Source organism: Melanotaenia boesemani, chromosome 20, assembly GCF_017639745.1.
Source record: "Melanotaenia boesemani isolate fMelBoe1 chromosome 20, fMelBoe1.pri, whole genome shotgun sequence".
In the NCBI taxonomy this organism is placed as follows: Eukaryota; Metazoa; Chordata; class Actinopteri; order Atheriniformes; family Melanotaeniidae; genus Melanotaenia; species Melanotaenia boesemani.
Genome location: NC_055701.1, coordinates 11,150,679 through 11,174,337, shown reverse-complemented (window position 1 = coordinate 11,174,337; position 23,659 = coordinate 11,150,679). Strand labels below are relative to the sequence as shown.

General features: G+C 40.9%; 1 protein-coding gene across 2 annotated transcripts in view; it reads left to right on the top strand.

The window, feature by feature from the left end:
- Positions 1-386: 386 nt before the first annotated feature.
- LOC121631460 (formin-like) overlaps positions 387-23,659 on the top strand; it is a 46,822-nt gene continuing 23,549 nt past the window's right edge. Inside the window, exons 1-6 of one of the 2 annotated variants that reach the window (XM_041972378.1) lie at positions 387-1,580; positions 8,193-8,359; positions 12,801-12,921; positions 14,931-14,992; positions 16,210-16,886; positions 18,787-18,928. In XM_041972378.1, the coding sequence (XP_041828312.1) occupies positions 407-1,580; positions 8,193-8,359; positions 12,801-12,921; positions 14,931-14,992; positions 16,210-16,886; positions 18,787-18,928 (2,343 nt within the window). In that variant the 5' untranslated portion in view covers positions 387-406. Of the gene's footprint in view, positions 1,581-8,192; positions 8,360-10,315; positions 12,679-12,800; positions 12,922-14,930; positions 14,993-16,209; positions 16,887-18,786; positions 18,929-23,659 lie in introns of those variants that run through there. The other variant, XM_041972377.1, reaches the window with a different exon arrangement.

Here is a 23,659-nt window from a genome sequence, read left to right as displayed (position 1 = left end):
GGCTGACCACCTACTCCCAGTGATTAACATGGCAACTATCATGGAGGGCACACACACTGTCTTGCTTTTGTATACACCCATCCATGAGCTAAGCAACATCAGCCCCTATTTCCCCAAGAGGCGGGCCCCGAGCTTCAAATACAAGAACCGCACCTCTCATTCAGAAAGCACTGGTAATGACCATGACTGGGGGAAGGAAGATCTTGCAGCATCCACACAAAGACGCCAGTCTTCCGACTCCTCAAGTAAACTCTTTAACTCCCAGCAGGCAGCAAAGGCAGCAGTCGCAGAGTTCTGCTGGCTGGCGGCTGAGAACCACCAGTTGCTGGTGGATCTGTTGTCGCTGTGTCGGGACTGTGCTAACAAAGTCAGGATGGGTAACCAGGATGGGAAACTCCAGGATAACATGGAGGGTCAGGAAGTTCACCTTGAAGGTCAGGTACCCAGCAGCAGCAGTTACTCCCACGGGGAGCATAAGAGAGGTGCATCCAGGGGCAAAAAGCTGAAAAAAATGGGAGGCAAGAAGGTAGACGAGGATTTACTACACAGTAAGACTCAAAAGAAAGTTGCTAAAGGACATTCATATGTGGAGCTTCCAACTGAGAAGGTGTCTACATCTGTAGCTTCAAAAAAAGAGCAATTTACCAGGATAACGGCCTCTGATCGCGTGTCTGACAGCCTGGTGACGGGTTCTAATGTCAGCGCTGTCAGTAATCCTATCCTGCCAATGGAAGAACCCTTCCAGATTACTCGTGAGAGCTGGGACTTCATGGAGGACAACCGTACGTTTGACCCTGATATGGATTTCTGTAATGATTTCTCAGAGTGTGACGGTGAGTTGGGCTACGAGTCGACATCTTGCAGCCTGCTGGAGGGTCTGACCAGAAGAGACAGTGGGAGCAATCTTCGACCAATTAAAAGGTTTGAATCTCCTGTTGAGACTGTGAATGCATCAAATCTCAAGTCTGCTCAACAACTTTATAGTGAAATAAACCAAAGGAACATGGGGGTCAGGGTAGTTGCCAAAGTGCAGGATGTGGAAGGGAAAGTGGAACATGTCAGCCACACAAGTCCAGACAAGGTTGGGCTTCATCCAGGGACAAACAGAAGTCATCAGGAGAACGGAGAGTGGAAAGGATCAAACAGAGAGCACCTGCTAGGTGTCAGTAAGGAAAAGACATTAAATAAGCCTTCAGAGGGTCTACGGCTGCCTCTGTCCCACACTACAGAGCCTTTTGTCCCAGCCAGATCCCACTTAAAGAGCCCCTTATCACCCTCTCTCGCTGGGGTCTTCAACACATCTTTCCCAGCTTCAAACAGCCTCCAGAGCATGTCCCCAGTGCTGTCCCCTCTATCATCTAAGCATGGGAGCCCACAACTCAATCACCGCATCGTCCTACTTTCAGATAAAGACGAAGACCCCGATAGAGACAGCTCCAGTAACACAGATGAACCCAAAATTTACACCGAGGTCATCGACAAGAACGGCAACAAGCGAACTGTCACTCATCTGGATCTGAACCTCAGCAGGCAACCGAGCAGCTCCAAGCGGAACTCCTCCAGCAACTCCACCACAACAGGTGAGTGGTGAAAAATCACTTTGAAAACATTGTGTCATGTTCAGACCTCCTGCTGGGAGGTGAAAGAAAACATTGATGCTTTTGTCTGTGGCACAAACTTTTTGTTGGCTTGTGATCACTGATGCAGGTTTTCAAAGGAAAGAGATGGCTTGTGGTGTGTGACACACACATTCCACAGGGGGAGTATTAGTTTTTCCTTTCAAGCTGGTGTCTAATAAACTTAGTTTGACCGACAAATGAGGTCTGTTTTCCAAGAGCTATTTGTTAGTTAGTCGCTGCTGTGGTTTTGGATTATTTATGTGACCACAAATTAAAAACTCACCCACAGAGCTGCACATGGGGGAAGCAGGGCCTGAGAATATTTTGGCTGATGGTCCATATTAACTCACTCGGTGCTGCAGGGGAAGGTAGAGATTAGGGGGAGTGTCCCAGATCAAAGGCATAAAGTTGACACAGAGTTCGACCTGTCGAGAGTTCCCATGAGCAAAACGGTAACAGAAGCATTACCAATTTGAACTCTCTGAGATCGGCTATCCCTCGCCCTGACCCATATCCCAACAAGTTCACAGTAAGCTGCTGGAAAACCTGAGACCTGTTGGGTGCAAGGGCTGTAGGAAAAAGGATTATAATTTCCTTATTCTTTGCTTTTAGAATCTCATCTGGGGCATGTAAATCTGACAATGGTACAATAAATGGATTTTGAGCATTCTCAGTGTACTCTATATAATCTCTGCAAAGCCACAGTGATGGTATAAGCCTAGTTCAGGGATGTCAGAATGACTTTTCATCAGTGATCAGCTACCAGGCTCTGTTTTCGTTCCCAGCTTGTATTTAGCACACTTGGTCATGCCTTTCTGTGACCTCATGCCCTTTAGATCAGTGGAAGTTTCTTTTTCTGTGTTGGTTTAAAGTTAATACAAAATTATACAATCAGAATTATTGGAAGCTGGGATTTCTTGTATGTTTAAGGGGAAACTTGAATTATAATTGAAAATAAATGGAAATCTATTTAGTATGATCAGAATTTTTGCTCATTTGAGTCCTTGGCCAGCACCACTACTGAACTTTGATAGATTTTTACACTGCGGTGCCTTTTAACAAAGGCTAATTCAGCATCCATCTCGCATCCTCCTGAGCTCTCTCCAGCCAGAAGTCAGTCTGATGTTCAGTCTTGGCTTTTCTTTTGCTCTGTCAATTTCTCTCTTTCTTTTCCTCCCTTCCTCAAATAATGTTCTTTTCATTTCTTGCTGAATCAGCCCTGGTGTGCTTTCAAAGCAGTCAATGTATTTGGTATCCAGTTGCTGGCATGTGATGCAATACTGTAAAGAAAAATGCAGCTGTAACATGAGGCCAAAAGTTGGAAATAAAAGTTGTGGAGTACAGTTACTCAGTCTCAGGGTGCTGCAGAGCAGTGAGGGTCCCATCTAATAGTTTTATTTATTTATTTATTTTGAGGAGCTAATTTAAATTCATTTAAAAAGGTTTCATTAAAAGCAGTCTAAATTTGATGTATGCATTTCTTGTTTCATTATATGCAAGAATCTTTTAGCTTTTTTTTTTTGTAGCAAATTTTTAGACATTTTTTAAAGATGTTTTGATTATACAAAAGTAGTTATTTTCATATAACTTTTGCAATTCAGGGCAGCCAATAACAGTTAACTTCACTTTTGTACATTAATTAATCACGTTGACAATTAATTAATGTGCAGCAGCAAACAAAACAGTCAATCTATTGTTTCTAATATTTACTGATTGCAAATGACAGCTGGACATTTATCACATTTGAGTAAATACTTTTACCCCTATAGGAAGAAAAATAATGCATTTTTGATCAATGCTCAACTCAGCAGCAGCTGAAAGAGGAGTGCAGAGCCGTGTGAACCAAAGCAGGGAAATATGGTTCAGATTTGCTCATGAGGGGGAGATTTGGATCAGCGCCGTTTAAAATGACTCTGTGTTTGTGTGTCCTCATCAAGGCATGCACAAACTCATAATAGACATTCTATAAAACTAGACTCCACTTCTGTTGTTCTGTTACTTGAGCACGAGACTCCAGATACTCAGTTTTCTTGTACATCATGTAGTCCTCGTGCAACATGCTGCACAACCTCCAGAGACTGGCTTAAACCTTTAATCTTAAACAAATTTCCTCTCACAGTTTTGCTGAGCTGTTTAGTAGATTGCCCTTGTGTTGCTTGATAATTGAATACACTTCAGATGTTAACACAGATAAATGAACATCACAGAGCACATTCAGAAAGGACTAAGTGGGTCAGTGTGATGCCTGGCGCTTCATGGTTTGCAAAGGTTGAATTAATTATGGCTCGGGCTCTTTAATCAGGGTTCTTTTATTGAAGCTCAATGCTTATTAATGAGTGTGATCACACTGCAAAATGTTTTTATTTAAACAAATTCTTTTGTCTTTTGTTTCCCTCATGATAATACTCTCATGCTGCATGATAGCAGACCACATGATTTTACCAAAGGTGTTAGTATGTTCATGTGATCATGTTTGTCAGTTTCTCAGAATAATGCATTTGCATCCTTTTGCAGCATCAAACAGCAATTTATTAGCATTTTAATAATAATAGAAAGACTAAATACTATTTTACAGCCACATAAGAGCATGTAAACACTTTAAATACTCCACTAATGCTCACAGCTGGTGGTCATCCTTTGGGATTATACTTCATCTTCACTGCATCTGGCCAATAATGATGAGAGTGGTGAGAATGAAGTAAAACCACAAAGTGAGGAAGCTAATCTTCTAAAGCCAAAACAGAGTGAAATTGCAGACTTACTATGTCTGTCTGTATGTGATTCATTTTACATGAAACTTTGTTTTTAGGGAAGGCCTAAATTTAAGGTTGAGAAACCCAACTCAAGTTGTTAATCAGTAAATAATTTTTGGCTCAGACTTTTAGCTGGAAATCAGGAATTTCAAGTTCCTGGTGTCCATCAAATTCAGCATCTCTCTCTCTCTCTCTCTTTAGCCCTCCCTTCCTCAACTCCCTGCTTACAATTGTCTGACAAATGGCAGCCAATGCCATAATCAGATTACCTAATATGTTGCAGCAAGGTCATATGCTACTGATCAGTGCAGAGAGAGTGTATAGCTCTGCTACTAGCTGTCACTCAACACAACGTGCACTGCCGTGCCACATTGTTGCAACCATGGAAGACAATGACCAACTCTATTTAGATAATAAAGTCTGTTCTTGCCAGAGCAGGCTACGAGAGCCTCTCAGTCTGTCTCACAAGGCACAAAGTCCTTCTCTTGTTGTTTTTTTTTAATAAATAACTTTGCTTGGAATATGTCAGCTATGTTGCATCACATGCATTTGGAATTTTTTTGTGTTTTATTTTTCTGCTGTAGCAACTTTAAATGGGTTCTCCTCCATGTTCCTGCTTTTTCATTCTCACCATTGGGAGGTAACCAAAGCCCCTGTCTTCATATTCATGGTCTGCCAGGTGTAATAAAAGTTTTCCTCCATTTACCTCGCCTCTGAATTTCAAACTGCATCTTAAATAGATAATGACATCTCTGCGCGCATCATGTCATGCTAGGTTTCTGCTTCGGCTCTTAGACGGAGCACTGCAGCACTCTTCCCTCCGTTCCCACTTGTAGCTGCCTTTCTGTTGACGTTAGCCCCAACAGCCAAACCAGTCATTTAATCAGCAAACCTGCCAGGCGTGCACAGCCAACAAACATGCTAGAAAAACCAGGCTGTGACAAGCAGAGTAGAAGCTGTCTGATTTATAAATCCTGCATTGATTTTTATGTAAAAGTTAATGATTCTTTTTCTTGGTTAAAAGTGATGGAGGGAGGTGAAGGCTGCCAGATGTACTCAGCATGCCGCATGGTTCTGTACTTTGATTGATGAGGTGACATATTTTAGGGGATAAAATGGGGTACACTAGGCAAGGCTGTTTGTTTTTGTATTAGAATTGGGAGCTGGAGTATGTGAAAATAGCTGTTTTATAATAACTTGCTAATACTTTCTGCCTGGTCTGCAGTGGTCCCTTGATGATGTCATGTCAATGATCAGGATCACTAATTGTTTCTTGCCAGATACACAAGATGAAGCATGCCTTTTAAGGGATTTTCTTTTAGTGGTTTCCTGTCTTTAGAGTGCCTTTAGAGTATGGTTTACAAGACTCTCTCTTTGACCACTGGATGAATAATGATCGCCTCACAGTGTAACGGACAGCCGGATCATTCACCACTGTGGCATCTGATCCACTCAAAACACATAGATTAAAAAAACAGATGAAAAATAAAAAATAAATTAACTTAAAAATTATTTACAACACATAGAATGTCAAGTTGAAGAGGGAAAATGGAAATGGCCATCCTTTTTGCTAGTTTCTCACTTGTACATGTGATTTTATTTTAATTTAACATGAAGAAGCCTGACTGCACGGACAGGCTTTTAGAGGTTTCCTGTATTTACTGGAGACATCTTAGGGACACAACTAAACACACAAGACTTTGCTAAATCAGAATGTACTGTGTATGTAGATGATATAGATATTTAAGGGGTTAGCGCTGTCTTTAGCTAGGATAAATTTATCATTGTTGCAACTTGAAATATTTATACTCCAGAAACACAGTGAATATTCAGTTATAACCTCAGTGACAGCACATCACTCTCCTCTGGGCTAGTAAACTTGTGTGATTGTGCATGTCACAGTTAAAAGTAAATTGACTACCAAAGGATTTAATGAAGCACTTCTTTATTAAATGCATCTAAGTGTTGATTTTCTGTTTACAGTGTTACATGCTGTCTTTAACTGTATGTTGCCAGGAGGCATACATGTTCTCTTTGCTCCCTGTCCAGATGGTGGCACTGTGGGCCATCAAATAGTTTTTTTTTTTTTGTTTTTTTTCCCCTGTGATTAAAAGTCTTTTAAGCTAGAAATCTGTTAAATCAAAGAGGCATGCACAGAAGATTATTAATTATTGTAAAGACATTCATTGATATGGCAAACTTGCTGTATATCATATGGTATTTGTGTCTGTCTCAGATGGATAGCACTGTGCCTGTTAGCCTTTTTACTAGACCCAGGGACTGTGGAGGGTGCTGCTGTTCCTGATCAGTGGTTTCCTTCCTTGGCCCAGATTGGGCTTAACTGTGCATTTGGAACCATCCCAGTTTACAATCAGCAGTTCCTTCTGCAGGGCCATGCAGCACTACATTATCATAATGAAAAGTTATTAATCTAATCCTACATACCCCTCCCCCACCCGCTGTCAAAGTCCTGATAATTGCCAGAGCTGAAGGCATCACTGCTGTCACTTAATGAGCGATTGTGCTAGGATACTGAACCGGAAATTCAATGCTTCCATTTTTCTATAAAGACCCACATTTGCTTTTGTGTGTGTGTGTGTGTGTGTGTGTGTGGGCCCTGTTAACTGTACTAAAAGCATTTGGCTGAGACACGAGACTCTGGGGATCTATTCAAGGGGACTTCCAAGCTTTTAGAAGTGACTGATGTGCAGAAGTCATGTAATACCGTATGTCCTCTTCAAGCATCCTCATCACATACTGACATTGCAGGATATTTTAGCATCTGGTCGAACAGGATGTGGACTATATTTCTCAGTTCCCACCTCATAAAACAGGTCAAGGTGTCATATGACAGCTGGATAAAACTGAATTCAACTAAATTTGCCCCCTCCACTCTCAGTGTACACACTCTCTTCTCTTTTCATTCTTTTACCTTAGCACTCTACATGTTTAAACTTTTTTTTCCCCTTTTGGTTTCATGACAAGTTCCTTTGAGAAAGTGAATGTAAATATCTAAGCATGATATGCCATACTTCTGTGAATGTGATAGTAATATATTTTTGTTAAGGTAATTAGATGCAGCAAGTTGGTGCAGTGTCTTGATTAAACCTCAGAGAAGTAAATATTAAAGGCCATGAGCTCTGCAGTCCAAAGAATGAATTAGATCTTTGCAGCATACTGCATCAAAAATAGCTGAGAGGTTGAGCTCTTCTTGCAAGTTTTTGTCTGTCCTAGCTTTGTTTTTCAAATGGTGACGATCAGAATTATAGTGCAATCATCATTCTGCACGGTCAGGAGACAGCTTCCTTTCCCAGTGTATGTTTAAATCTTCTATATCCCTCAAATCAGGGCCTTAAGAAGACTAAACATACAGGCTCATGCTAACCTCAAATACCTACCTGAACACAGTGGCTTTGCTGAAAAATGATTAGTCATGGCTGTGTTACAACAAGGATGTTATGAATGCAGATCAATATACTGTAGTGATTGTTTTAGAAACCATTGTTCTGCAGCTGTATTCTCTTATTGGATCAGTGCAGTAATGTTGACAAGGCTGGCAAAGTGCAGATGAAAATAGCCATTGGCCCTCGAGTCTGTCACTAAGCAGAGAACTGCTTTATTGTTTTCTACTTTGTACCATTGATCTTACCCATGCAAGCGAAAGAAAAAACAGCTTGCTTCAATCAGAGCTGCTTAGCTAGCTGTGTTACACATGATCACACCTATTATGTTTGGCTGTCTTGCAATTAGTTCATGCTTTGTTGCCCTCTGCAACATGCATCATTAATTACCATTTAACTGTCTGTTTGTGTTTATGTAGAAGATTCCCTCCTGCGTCAGGATGATATTTGGATGCTAGATGGCGATGACCCTCAGGAGCCCCATCCTTGCGTTCCCCGCCCCGATCACCTGGACTTCCTACGCATCACGCCACCTGAGGATGACATCATTGGGGATACACCTTATTACCCCAAGCTAGAGTGCACGGTGAGAGCCTTCAAATATTTGCAGCATACTGACTTTGTCAAAGTTGGCTGTACTGCATGTTTTCACATCTTTACTGCACGATTGGGATTTCTCTCCATTTTTAGGGTATTAGATCACCTGATCATGAATTCTTAGAAATGGATTAGCAAGTTGTGGATTTTAAGCTCTGTGCCAGAGTTCTTAGCCAAAACTGACCAAAATCATTTCACTCAAAGCTCTTGCGTTCAGATAAGAGAAAAAAACACTTTCTTAGATATTCTTACGGTACAGTAATTTAAATGCACCTTGTAATAAGATGAGATAATAAGAAGTTGTATCTGAAGATTTCTCTCTTTCTACAGAAAATAATTTCTGTTTCCACCTACCATCAGGTTTCAGTATGCAGAACAAGTGGAAACTTTTTGAGTAATCTAAAAATGATTTGAAAACAATTTCCATCTCTGTAAGGCTCTTCACATTCCACCATGCTGCCTGCTCTTCATTCCTGTGGCAGATTTTTTGGGTGTGGATTTGGGCGGGTAGTGTATTAGCTAAAGCTATGTATTGTTTTCTGAGATATCACACATGGCAACTGCTCTGACTGTGAGCATAATCACTTAACACATCAGTAGCTTTAACACTTAACATACCAGTCGAAAGGTCATGTACAGATTTAGGTGCCCTGTATTGTCATAAAAGCGAGCGTGTTTTCACGTACTAATGTGACATGACTTTTTTTTGTCACAGTCTATTTTTCCACAGTGATTGAACATGATGTATTCCACCGTGTTGTCACAGATAAACGCAGAAAAGAAGGGAGAGGATGAAGCCACCTGTATTTATGTTATATCCAACTTGTAAATGTCACTTATGTCACTATAAAACTAGTGTGTGTCACATATTATTTTAAATCTGTCACTTTCCCTCTTTGTAGCAGAATCACCAAAGGGATTTATTGGAAATAAAACGGTTCTGCACTATATCACTCAGCCACAGAAGCTCATTTTGTGGCATTATTAGGAAACAGCAATTACAAGTGGTATTTTGTTCTGCTGTTCAATAACAAAAGTGGCAGATATGTTTACAACATTTTTTGTTATTCATACAGTACTTTTGGATTAAATAACTTATTTCAAGTGGTTTCTTTTTAGTCCACCCCTGATGAATAACATTTCTAAAGCATGGTTTAAAGCACAATGTTAGCCCAGCTTGAGCTGTGCTCAATCAGGCAGTGAAAAGGAATGCTTTCAAGAAGAGTGACCTTCGGTTGCTAAGGGCAACTGCAGTTTGAATGTTTCCTTCAAGGTCAATCAAAAACGTCCATCAAAAATTATAGAGTAATTGTGATTAGGAAAAAGACTTAGAACGTTTTCTGTGTCGTTACATACACTGTTGTTAGCATGTCAACTTTAGCTAATGTTAGCTTGTAAGTTTTGAAAGATCTCTACAAACATTGCCATGCAGCTAAACTGCTGATTTTAATCGGAAAGCCAGTTGTATGGAGAGCATTTTGGTGTTTGTAGATGAGGTAGGTAGGTAGGTAAATCAATATGCAATATTTTTTTCCGGTTGAATTCAGCAGCTGTTCTCTTTTGAGTGTTCACAAGCTAGTAATCACACGTTAGCATCTTAGCATATTAGCTCAAGCTGGCTATCACCAGGCTGCCTAATCTCTTCATCTTAAACTCTGTGTTGCAGGAGCTCACCGCTTTATGGTGTAATGCTACTTCACAGACCTCCACACGTTTATCTATTTCCCTGTCTGTGATTGCTCTTTTACCTTTGCAGCTATTTCAGGGGCTTTCAAGTGAGCATAGGTAATCAGACACCTGTGGTGCCTGGCTCTGTAGGTTCCCTCCCAGGGAGGGAGGGACCTCAAGACAGGCGTCTCCAGACTGGGTAGACCAGTGAAATCCTCTCTTTTTTTTCCCCTCCAACCTTAAAGGATTTTCTCACACACCAGCACACAAGATTTTCCTGAAAACTGAGACCAACACGCGCAAGAAGACAAACTCCAACTAGAAGAACTGTTTAGTCATGGATTACAGACCGCACACCAACATGTAGAGAACCAGGAACTTGATGAAGAATGCCGCTCAAGCTGTTAGAAACGCTTTTGTGAAAAACAGGTGAACTCTGTTCTGCTGCTGTTCCTGGGAGATTACAGCAGGGCAGCCTTCCAACCACTCTGCAACTTGACTTTACTTGCTGTGTCATGGAATCCTGCTCACAGAACGGAGGTTTAAACGTACCACAGACAGCATACAGCCAGGAGTAGTCTTTGTAATATTATGAATGCCTACTATATGCAGCCTGTTTGTGTATCATTAGAATGGATTACAGGATAGTTTTGCTATAACAGGCTGCCTCCAAGAGAAGGTAAGAGGAGTGGGGGAGATTTGTCAATACAAAGGCCTTTTGTTCTTTTGTTCCCTGCCAACAGTAGAAGTTAAACAGGAACGGCTTGGAAAACTGGATGTGGGGAGATGAACCTTTGGTAATATTTTTGGATACTGAACCTACTATCAGCTTTGGTTTTCCTCTTTTTGCTCTCAGCTTGAGTCACACTCTGAGTAAACATGGACAGCACAAGTGTTAACTCAGATGAACAAGGGAAGCAGCCCACTAGTTCCATCCTTAACGCCTTCAGCAGTTTATTCACACGGGATCAGGGTGCAAATCCAGCTGTGTTGACATCGTTTAAGGAGCTTTCAGATGGAGAGATTTATAACCCTGAAAGTAGTCAAATTAAAAGTAAAGAAAACCTCCCAGGAAGTCTATATGTGCTTCAGGATAATGTGACTGATTCCTGTGATTTAGAGCAAACGACTGAATCATCCGAGAAGGATTCTGGTGAACAAGTTAAAGCAGCAGTTAGAGCCACAGTTGACTCTGATCTGGTACAGGTCACACGGGTGGAAACATATAGTGACGCAGAAAATGAGGATGATGAGGGGGCCCACAAGCTGTCAGAGGCAGGGGTCAATTGTGACACTTCTGGAACATCTGCTCTACCCGATGGGGATGATAATGCAGTGGAACATGGAGATGGAGAAGCGCCAAAAGTGCCTGTCTTTACAACACACAAATTTAAGGAAAGATCCCGCATAGAGGCTATTCTATACTCCAGTAGATATGCCAGTAGAGGTAAATCTAGGTTATCTCTGGTCTCTTCAGGGTCCAAACAGGAAGATACCTGTTGTTCCAAAGAGAGTACTACCACAGTGTCTGTGGTTACAGAAGCATCACCAGCTGAGGAAAATACTAAAATGGATGTGGCAGCAGATGATAATGAGGAGTATGCTGGAATAGATTGCTCTCAGCCAGTTCCTTCAGTCATCTCTGGGCATCAGATTTTGGAGGTTTCAGGCCATGAAACTGACATGGCCTCTCCATTAAAACAAAATGAGGAGACACAAGAGCAACAAGCTGAAGAGGGACCTGAAGAGCGTCATTCCAGCTCAGTGACACCTGAGGTCTTAAACCAGTCATCATTCAATCCAGAGAAACAAGCAGACACCACTGGTTTGACACAGTCCAGGTGTGACATGCTCAAATCTCCGTTATCTACACCTGAAGAGTCCACAATTGATAGCCAATGTGCCAGCCCTGCTGCACAGGACACAACAGATGTAAAGACTCTACAAACACATACAGCAACACCAGTTTCATCTGCTACCACCTCTACCTCTTCCAACTCATCCCCATCCAAGGGCACGGCTTTCTCTTCACCCCCTTCCTTCCAGATGCCAGCTCTCTTTAGTGGTTTGCGGGTGCTGAAGAAAGGAGTGGTGGGGGAAGACAGGGAGGTACTGTCAGAGATCAAGCAGAGGGAGAAGGATGCTGAACTGGCCTTGCTCAGCCTCAAGAAGACAGTAAACAAAGCCAAGCTTTTTCCCGAGCAGAAGACAGCCTCTCCAATCAAAAAGCACTTGGAGCTTAAATCAGCTGCAGAGTCTAAAAGCTCTGTGGTGGGACAGCTCATTGAGCCACACAACGTAGACAATCATGATGACACTAAAAAATCAAATAGTGAGCCAGAGAGTGATGGTGTTAATGGCAAAAATGAGTCTGAGAATGGAGGAGAGGTTGCAGAAGGGAAAAGTCCAGATCCACCTACTCCTACCTTCACCCCTGAGAGAAAGAAGACCTCAGACCTAGCTTATGAAACCTTTAGAAGCCTTTTTGGCCCCAAGACTCTTAAAAAGGAGAAGACAGAAGATGCTGACCTTGAGGCAGTGAAAAAGAAAATCAAGAATGACAAGGAAATTCTGCGGTCCATTTTTGAGAAAACCTCCAAATCTGCTGGCAGTGACCTCACAAGTCCCACAGAGGCTAGTGTATGTAGCCATAACATGAAGTCATGACTGCACCACATAATTTTGTGGAAATTATTTTGCCTTGATACAAAGGCATGAATCACACTGGTCATGGTATTCACTCATGTTATTTCTCCCTGTAGACAGAGGTCGTATCCCCTACAGACAGTGAGGACCGGACTCCAGGGCGTCTGCAGGCTGTTTGGCCTCCACCTAAACCTAAAGATGAGGAGGAGAAGGTGGGGCTCAAGTATACAGAAGCAGGTAAGAACTTCAAGCTTCTAGATTTAGACACTGTTGCCTTTGTTTACATCAAAGACCAGGAATGCATACACAGGATCATCCGAGCTAACCTCACACAGACACACCTCACACTGATTGGCTTGGTGGACAACAGCCAGTAGAGCTACAATAGAATCGCTTGAAGGAATCTTCCTTTTTGGCTTGAGTGTCAGCTTTAAAACATTGAAACAAACGTAGAGGCACCGTTATCTAATCGTTGCCCCTGCACTTTACTTGAAATGTCTAAGACAAATCATGCAGAGTAAGCTAAGAATCAGCAGCAGGCTGTAAAAATCCCTAAAATCCTTTTTAAGAACACAGTTTTTGTTGCATCATGGCACAACAATTGAACAGTTTAATGGGGCAAAACTGTGAATGGAAACAGTTTCTTTGGCAAACTTTGCACTTAAAAGGTGGAATGACACACAAGAGGTTGAAAAGGAAAAAGCTGTACTTTCAGACTCATTTTCGGGGAATCTAAACTTACAGCAGCAGCAAAAACTGCTGCTTGTGTTCTCTGTGATGTAGACTTATCAAGAAAATGGATAAAGATTTAATTTGAGTTATTCCAGTGATTTTGAGCTCCTTTGTTCCAGCTTGTCAAAGAGAATAGTGTGGAGTCTGAGTTGCAGAGCAAAAGTCCAGCCTGTGTCCCATAAAGATAAAAAAAAATAAAATTCATACTTATTATACACATAACCCTGTAATACTTGTCTTTAAATCACACATTCATGATCAATAAAAATAGCATCAGTTGCATTCATTCTGTTAAGAATAGTTTTAGTAAACTGTAAATTCTTAAAGATTTTTGTATCTACATGATTCTCTTTGGCTCTGATTAATCATTACAACAACACAATCTCAATCAGCATCTCTAACTGCTTATCTAATCTGCAATACATACAAACAGGATTGCATAAGGAAACTGATCTCATTTGCGAATCTTTATTGTTACATGAATTCAAATACTGTCAAGTAAAGAAATGAGAGACGATTCTAAATTGTAAACACCTCAAAAGTACATCCTGAAAATGATCTTCTCTGGTTTTTTTTTAGGATACAGCCCAAGAAAGCCTCTGCAAAAAGAAAATAAATGCAAGAAAAATAAGAAAACATCTCGGTTTCACAATATTTTTGCTTCAAACACGGATAAAAAAATAATAGTGTTACTGGTAGCACAAAAAGATGACTGATCAGATTGGGATGTTTTTTTTTTTTTTTTTGCTCAGGAAGTTTCCACACTGAGTGAAATGACCTGGGGACATCTTGGTAGCTGTCATATAAGAGCTGCTCCAATCTACACATGCTAAGAAAATGAGATTTATTATCTGATTTAGCATTACGAAACACTGGACTAGTCTCACAAAAAAGGAAATGAATACATCCCACACTTTTTTTTTGCAACTGTCAAAGTGATACTATTATTTTATCCATTTGTATTATCTGTGATTCGTATGAAAAAAAAATAAGGAAAGGTGGTTGAATGTGAGCTACTTACTGAATTAATGTTATGCTTTTTTGCCCTCTAGGTTTCTTTTTTTATTTGATAAGAGAATGACATTTTATAACATACATTACTGTTATTATAATAAACACTTACAGGAACACACTGATGAGCGCAATAAAATGAATTATCTAATGCAATAGGAGTTGTTAAAGATTACATTTGTTACAGGTTTATGTTATCAGATTTCAATGAAACCATGTGGAAGTTAGCTAATTATTTTTAACCCAGTTTATTGGCAGCAGCAGATTAGTTGCTTTTTATTTGTGTTTTGGGAGCAGTGTACCTAAAACCAGTTGGTTGTCTCATATAGCCTTTCATACTAAAAGCAAGCCAACCTTCTGTAGCATTTTGCAGATGAAGAAAGTTAAATGTTTTCATTGTATATGTTTTTTAAAAGTTTCTCTTAAAAAAAATGGCAATTCACTAATAATGAGTCAGCAGAGTGATTTTTAGTGCTAAGTGTACATGTTCTGGCTTGTTTCAGAGCACCAGGCTGCCCTCTTGCAGCTGAAAAGAGAATGCAAAGAAGATCTGGAGAGAATACACGTAAGTTGAATGTAGTAGATTTGAGTCGAGACCATACCATGCATGTGATGCTCTCAACTCAGGGGACTCGCTATAGTTCTTCAAATTTGAGCAGTCATGGCTGTGTTACAACAAAACAACTACATTTGTCCAATCAGTTACTGGTGGGAGACATCTGATAAGTTTACCTTGTTAATAGACAGTAATGTGCTCCAGCAACTGATAGCTGTGGCCACAAGATGGCGCCATGTAAGCATGAAATGCTCAGATGCAGAACTACAGAAGCCCAAACTATGGTGAGGCTTTTCCTCACAGTACAGAAACTTTACAGAGGCCACAGTTAAGTTGCTACATGGTGTCTATAAAAGTTCAAAAACAGTCAAATCTACTATAAACAGGTTAAAAATTCAAGAACTTGAAACAAGACTTTGTCATCATGACAGAAGAAACTGCACTCTATTACTTTTTTATGACAACATCTTGTATAAAATGTAATATAAGTAAAAAATGTTAAGAGAATATGTCCTGATCAATGATGTTTTAACAATATTCAGGTTTTTAGTACCTTGTCAGTGTTTAATTTTTTAGAATATGTACATCAAGGATGAAGTTGGATTCTTGTTTGAATTAAAAAAAGCAATCTAAAGGATTGTTCCTACTGAAGTTTTTAATCTTAGTCCTTACCACACACATGCAGACAGACCTTAGATGGATATCTCTTTGGTCTCCATCATGACAGCTCTCTCTAAATCCCTCTTAAATTTGACAGTATTCCATTGATCAAAAGAAAACATGGAGCTGTGTTTCACAGGTGTCTCCCTTCTGCTAACTCAAACAAGAACCAAACCTGTCATTGGAAACCCAGAAAGAAAAATAAAGTAGGCCTGGCTGTGTTACATAATTTGTACCACTGATAAATTGCTTTATGGACCACTGCCTTGAAAACTCTGACCTCAGAATTGGTTTCTCAGCCAGTCTGCTGGAAACCTTTAATTTGATGTCGACCTTTTTAAAGGGTTTATGCTTACACTGGGAAACATGTCCCACAGCTGAGCCACAACAATGGTACATATTTGTTATTCTTCAGTCAAGAATCACTCTTATTAAAGTCCCATTAAAAAACAATTAGAAAACTAACAAGTTCATTTAAAGGAAAACATACAGCTTTATCATGTGATGTCAAACTGACTGAAGTTTGTGACTCTGTACTTGTACATCTGGCATTTTGTTCTTCACAGTCCGACTTTGAGCTTAAAATCTTCCAACTGCGAGGTGAGCATGCTGTTTCAGTATCAGAGCTGGAGGGAGTCATTGCTAAGCTGCGGAGAGACAGCCCGGGTCAGGAGCGGGGTGGGGTCCGCGATGTGGCTGTGTCCACTGCAGATGAACTGACTCCAAAGACCTGCCGCACTGTGGGAATCCAGACGGACAGGGAGACCTTCCTTAAGAGCCCTGAGGGTGATGGAGGTGGCCTCGCTCAAAGCCCCAGTCAGAACCTGCCTAAAAAACTCAACTTGGACTCTTTTGAACTGTATCTAAAAGCTGAAACGACCCCAGGCCCATCTTGTCCACCCCCTCCGCCTCCTCCTCCTCCTCCACCACCAAGCCTCTCAGGACCACCTCCACCCCCTCCACCCCCTTTGCCAGGTCACACTGGTCTACCACCACCACCTCCTCCACTACCTCCTACCCCAGGAGGTGGTCCACCACCTCCACCACCTCCACCTCCCCCTTTTGGCCTACCTGGAGGTGGTCCACCTCCACCTCCCCCTCCTCCAGGCTGTGGTCCCCCGCCACCTCCTCCTATGGGTGGGTTTGGCCAGAAAGTGGAGAAGGGGCCACGGAAACCTACCATTGAGCCTGCCTGTCCCATGAAGCCTCTGTACTGGACAAGGATACAAATACAGGACAATAAGTACGTATAAATCTTCTTTTTATAGATTTGATTCAGGAGTTTTGCTAAATGAGACTAGGTAAGAATAATACACAGGTTTTACACAAACCTCCAGGTTGGACAACCTCACGGGTTCAGTCTTACCAGCCAATTTCCCCCCACAGCTTTGACCTGCACTGCCCCAAATAAGTTGTTCCAGTTAATCTGTCTTAACGGTTGGTCTGACTGATCATGTGATCATGAGTTTCCTGTGCTGATGTTTTCCCAGATTCCGTTTTGTTGAGAACCTTGGTTTCACATTTAATAATAATGGTGGCTTTCCAGAACAGACATGACGTCATTTGTTTGCCCGTTGTCATCTTAATTTTATGTTTTTGAGGGCCACCTCAGAGAGTCACTGCCAGACTAGAGTCAAAGCTGGAAGAGTGACTCTGTTATGCTGTGGCTTAATGGGGTCTAAATACTCATATCCATAGAGGTATCGGAACTACAGTCAGTGTACCACTCTTCCTAATCTAAAGGCTCTTATGAGATACTCTGTAGTTATAAGTGGATTATCCAGACCATTTACAGTGGCTGTGGTTGTTGCCACTGAGTGCCAGCCTTCCAGCTTTATGGCCTTGTATTTCCATGGCTGGATTAGTGGGGGGAAACTGAGCTGTGGTTCTCTTGCAGGTCCTTGTCAGCACTTGGGGACTGACTGACTACACAACAGCAGTTTCTTGTTGGCTATAAATTAAACTATAAAGAGCCAAGTTAAGGGGCATTAAATGGGTCAGATGTTTAACTATAGCTGGATCAGTTGTGTTAAAGGTGTGGGGGTTCTGAGTTATGAGGGGCAGCAGTGCAAGTTTTGAAATGGTGCCCAGAGTCTGAATGTAAGCTGAAAGTACAGTTTTGCAGGAGGCTCACTTAGGAAGCTGCATTTGCTAGATTTTAAGGATTGATTTGAAATCATTTATATAATGCTGAAATCTTTAGATATAATTTTCTTTTTCAAGCCATTTTGCTGCGCTGTTACATTCAGAGTTCTCAATCTTAATAAGAGAGGAGAGTGAAATCAAAGGAGTTTTTGAGACATTATAATTAAGTTCTCATCAGAAGACCCTCTCATCACTGCAGCAGGAGGCCAACATAGACTCACTTGACCCTAACTGAGTAACTGTAGCACTGCAGTGGATTTTTCTGGTATTTAGGACATGAAATGGCATGCAGTGCTTGCATATGTGACTTGTGTTCATGGCTCTCTTTCTTACTGTTAATGGGACTTGACAGATGAGCTGTAATGTCATCAAACAATGACCTGCAGGAGGAACTGCAATGTGTGAAAAGATAATTGGAAATCATGAGTATCGTCATTACTAAGTCTTTGTTTAGATTATTTGATTTTAAGCCTTTTGAACTGTTAATGTCTGTGTGATTAAGAGACCCTGGGATGGTAAGCATAGCCAGATGCGTGTCAGAAGATGTGTTTGTAACAACAAAGTGCTGAACATCCTCTTGACTTTAGCCATCTCTTGTGCTTGTTTCTACTTCTGTTTGTTTTTTTCCATGTTACTCAGCAACTTCTGAAACACAACATTTGCCTCCCCGATTTTTGTCTTTGCGGGAAATGGTCCTATTATACAGAAACAAGCGTGTCTGAAGCTTTTGTTATTTTTATCACCTAACTCATAAACAGTGCTTTTGAAAGTCGAGATTGCAGGAGTTCCTGCCAAGTTTTTGTCGCACTGCAAAATGGAAAATGGAAAACAGGTCAAATAAACATCAAATAAGCTGCCAGAGTGAGAACATTTAGTTTATTAAGCCCATGTAACATCTTTGTTGCTTACCTTTTCTCTTAGACACTTTGATAAAATGTTTTACACCCCATAACCTGAGTTTTATGGTTTTATGCATCAGTTTACCTTTTTTTTTCTAGCAACAACAGTCTGTGGGGGTCACTGAAGGAACCTGATATTGTCAACACCAATGAGTTTGAGGATCTATTCTCTAAGGCCACAGTACAGCAGAAGAAGAAGCCTCTATCAGACACCTATGAGAAGAAAGCCAAATCTAAGAAGGTAGAGTCACTCAGCTTTGGTTCTGGCTGCTATTATTTACCTTTTTGTCCTTTACATTTTGTCACAAGCAACCATGCTCTTTTGTTTAGTTTGGTTTAAAAGAGGCTTTTGTGCACTGCCATCTTCTATCACAAATCCCTTAAAAATGTAACAGTAAATCAGGAAGAAATGGATTGCAAGTCTTATCAGACCCTCCTCCAGACCGTTGCCTGTGCAGCTGCCAGATTTTGAACTGGGCCAGTCCAGGCTATCAAGTTCATTCCCTTGTGTGCGCACTTGTGTGTTTCTTCTCTCCTTTTGGGTAAGCTTCTATTGCTGTGCAGGACTATGGCTTCAGATTTTGTTTTTCTCTTTCTGCACAAGTTTGCCAAAGTGGAGCAAGTCAAGAAAATCAGCACCTCTGTGATTTATCCCGGATTGATCCACCATTCCCTCCAACCCAACAAAGACTTACTTGTTGATGTCCTGTCAAATGTTGCAACTCTGCACTTCTGCAGCCAGCGCTGTGTCAGCGGCCTGGCTGCCTCATGGTCTTCACCCTGGCGTCCGAGCAGTTAAAAATCGGCCACTGCCCCAGACTCTCCCCACTAAAATCCATACACGTCCCCTATTCTGATCAATTTGTAAAGGCTCCACTTTGCTCCTGAGGGCCACAGTGTGTGTGCATGTCTGTTTTTTCTGTCCCTGGTCTCCATCCCTACATCTCTCCATTCAGTCTGGTCACTCAAATGGTCCAACATTTGATCCAACTCAGACAACTGTCTCCTGTCTTGGCTTACATCAGCATGGAGGAGGCTTTAATGGAAGCTCAGTTATTACAAATGAATATCAGTCACAAAAAAATTGAAAAAAACTTCATGTCCAATGAAACATTTGGTGTGTAAAAGGAGCCGACGGCACATATACCAGACATTTTGATCCAAGTATGGTAAACTACACAGTATTTTTTACATTTGATACCAAGATCTGTGTTTGAAATCCAACTCAGATTAAATATGAAAAGAGAATACACAAAAGCGTGCTTACTTTCATCCACTTTAGAAGTTTAACATCCTGGAAAGCACGTCAAAGTAATAGAGACATGTTTACTTGATCATTTTTTTTGTTCTCGAGAGTTTATATTGTGAGTGGAAAGGAGAGAAATCATTTGAGTAAGAAATCATCTGAATCACCAGCTAATGATGACTTCCAAGAATTTCAGCATGGGAAAGAAAAGAAGGAAAAGAACAGAGAGGGTGGAAAGGAAGGGATGAAAGTAGGACTGAAAGCTAGCTGCTACTGAATTGAAGGCAACTAGATCATGGAGGTAGATGTTACAGGGAAGAGGGAAACTGCACAAATAGATGGTTTACAGGGAGAAGATGGGGAATCGCTCAGCAGCAAAAACTGTAAAAATGGAAGAGAGCAAAAGGACTTTAGTAGTTGATGCAGGGGTAGACGAACACTCATGTATTTTTTTATTAGCAAAATGTCAGCAAAGCAAGTTTTCTTTCCAATTGCAGCTGCTGCTGTTTGCAGATGCTCTTTTCATTCTTTAGAGGTGCAAAGGAAAAGAAGGCAGATTTTTATCTGTTTGTAGCATATTTTCATGCAAAAGATAATTATTAGTATCTATAAAAGTTAGTTTATTATGGTGTTCTAAATTTGCAATAAATACCTGTACATTTAGTTAGTGCTAAGGTTTTTAAAATTCCTTTCCTCCAAGAAAACATCTCAAAACTAATTTGTTTGAATTGGCATTAGGTCAGTTTTGTCTGCGCTTATTAAAACAATAGTCAGTAAACACATTGCATCACTCACGTACAAATGCATGTTAAAACTGAAGAAAAATAAAACAAAACACAGACAAACAAGATCCAAAATTGCTGATGTCTTCTTGAGAAAAAACTTTAAGTTGTTTTGGAAATGGATTCTGGCTAAAGAGGAAAGAGACCATCTTGCTTTTTACCAGTGCCCAGCTCAAAAGTCTTCACATGCAATGGTGTGGAGGTGTAATGATACACTTCGCATGAGCAGCCATCTATACATTCTTGTCAGTAAAGGCGTTGCTTATGTCAGAAATACAATGCATTCTGGTTTTATTCACATTGTACTAAGCATTGTTGAGTTCTTTTCAATTTCTCAACTAATTTACCTAATTATTTTGGTTTCCTTGTCATGTATGTTGTAATTTCTCAATGAATAACTTGAATGATATGGCTAAAAGTAAACTGAAAACTATGTGAGATCAAAATGTTTTACAATTACATTAAAAAATTCAAGTTCTTTCTAAAAAGTGCTGTTTATGTAACTCTCGGTAGTTTTCTAAATGTGTTCCCAGGCCAGACAGTGGTGTGTTTGTGGGTCCCTCTGCATGATAACCAGTACCAGTTGACACACACACAACCTGCCCACAGTCAGTGGGTGTACTTTTCTGTCTGTGTGAGGAGAGTGCTTCAGTTGCCTCTTCTGTGACTGTGTAATTTATTTATTTCTTTTTGCAAATGCGCCGATGTGTGTGTTTTAGTTTCTGTGTGTGTGATGACAGCACATCCTCACAAGTCATTATGCACTTGCTCAGAAAGTGTTGCCAGATCATGCACAACGCCACAGCCCGGGGCTCTGCACGGCGAGAGGAGATGAGTGGGTGGGAATGGAATGTGTGTCTGCATTATGCATATGATCCACTTCCCCACTTTCCAACAACTGCACACGCCAAAAGTTAAAATTCGGGGGATGCAGCCGATGCCTACAAGAGTGGGTTAATCTTTATCATGTGTGCCATAGAAAAATCAAAGCTCTTGTTTACTCTGGAGCCCTTTGCTCTCCACTGATTAACATATCAAAGCCCTGGAGATGACATAGATGAGAGCTCTCCCACAAGAGCAGACTGGACCGGACCGGACTGGACCGGGGGTATAATTGCATGCATGTGGCTCCACTAGCTAAAGGAGGCAATGAAATTGGGGCACCTATAGGCGTTGGGGAGCTTAAAATCTGCATGTTGGTACATTCTTGAGAGATGAGGAGGAAGGGAGAGATGGATGACGATGGAGAAATCATTGCAGCTAAATGTGCTATTGAGTTTGCGCACCAATCAGTAAACAAAATTTCCTATACACACATAAGTCAAAGCGGTATTAAGTTTATACATGGCGGATCTTCTTAAACAAACATTTTATAATTTATGAGAACTCATTGTAAGTTTATTAAAGACATATTTGAAGTCCTGGCTATGACGTGGGAGAGTGGGTGTGAGGTTAACACCACTGGGTGTGCATGAAGTGGGTATTGATGGGGAGTCTTGATCCAGTTGTTTTTGTAACATGTGCCTGGGTGAGTCCAGACGGATAGTGAGACAAACGGTTCGTGATGAGCAGGCTGGCTTCTCAGCTAGTATAAACTATGCATTGCTCTGTATTTGCGTCCCACATTTCCTAACATCAGCCACCTGCTTCAGCTCAAAACCTCTGGCGCTCACAGTATATCCTACTATCACTATATTTATTTTTGCAGCCTGTTCTTATTTTCTCACTGAGATTTTTCTCTGTCCTTGTTACTCAAGTGGCCACATCAGTTTCAAATAAAAGCCACCCTTCCCTTCTCTTTTTATCCACAGGGGGGGGCCATTAGCTCTTGCTGTCTACCTGTCTCAGCATCAGCATCGCCCCGCACCCTCCATCTACACAAGCTGTTTGTGCAAGCATCCAGTATCAGTTTTCTTTTCTCATTAACTTAATTGTTTAGGCTAATTAGCGAGTTCTACAGCCACAGCAAGCAGGAATGGTTTCTGGGCTGTATTTAGTGTGGCCCGTCCAAAGTGGTTAATTAAGAGGTGTTGGGAAAGCCTGGTACTCGGTCTTCTCCCCAGTCCCCAGAGTGGGAGATCCCTAGTGATCCAGGTCATAGAGCTGGAAGCGGCATGGCACCAACTAACGCCCTGTAATGTAATACCCACTTCTAAGGCTTCTGCTCTCCAGCTCTCACTGGATAACCCAGTAGCCGACAACGCCATAATACCTAATGAAGAAGCCTGACACATTAAGTTTTAGAGCAGGGCTTTACCTTGCCAAAACTTTCTCTGGCTTTACGGCTAATTCAGTCATAAGTAATTGTGACCATGTGTAGGCACAAATAAAAATCCTGTGAATTTATAGTTTGTTATAAAAACTCTGCTTCTCTTCGCCTTGCTCTTCTAGACTGTCCTTTTATGGTACCACTTTTGCCTTTGTACTTTCACTGTGACTTGATATTTTTTGATTATATCTCACACGTGTTCTTGGGTAAACTGGAGGAGGTGTTTTTTTTTGTTTTGTTTTTTTTTTTTGTACAAATTCACTCCTTCATTGGCAAAGCAGGTCCAAGCAATGTCTGCAGGGTCCATGTTTCCTGGCCTTTTGCGTCATGGTGATGTCTTATAACAAAGAGCGTTGATGAATTTGGTCATTAGGATCAATCCAGATAGTTTGCAGGCTGCTTAGACCAAATGGTGCTTCAGGCTCGCTGTGTAGCTTATCTGTTGTCTGTTTCCATAGTCTTAGAAGACTTAGAAGTTTTACCTTCCTTTTAATTAAATTTTGTTTGAGAAAGTCTAAGGTGCAGCTATAAATTGTTAAATTGAAAATAATGAGCAATTATACAGTTAATTTCAAGTCATGTGCTGTCATTTTTATTCTCACCTGCAAATTGTTCCAAATCGTATGAAAACTTCCACAAATAAATACATCCTGTTTACTTATTTATTTATTTTCT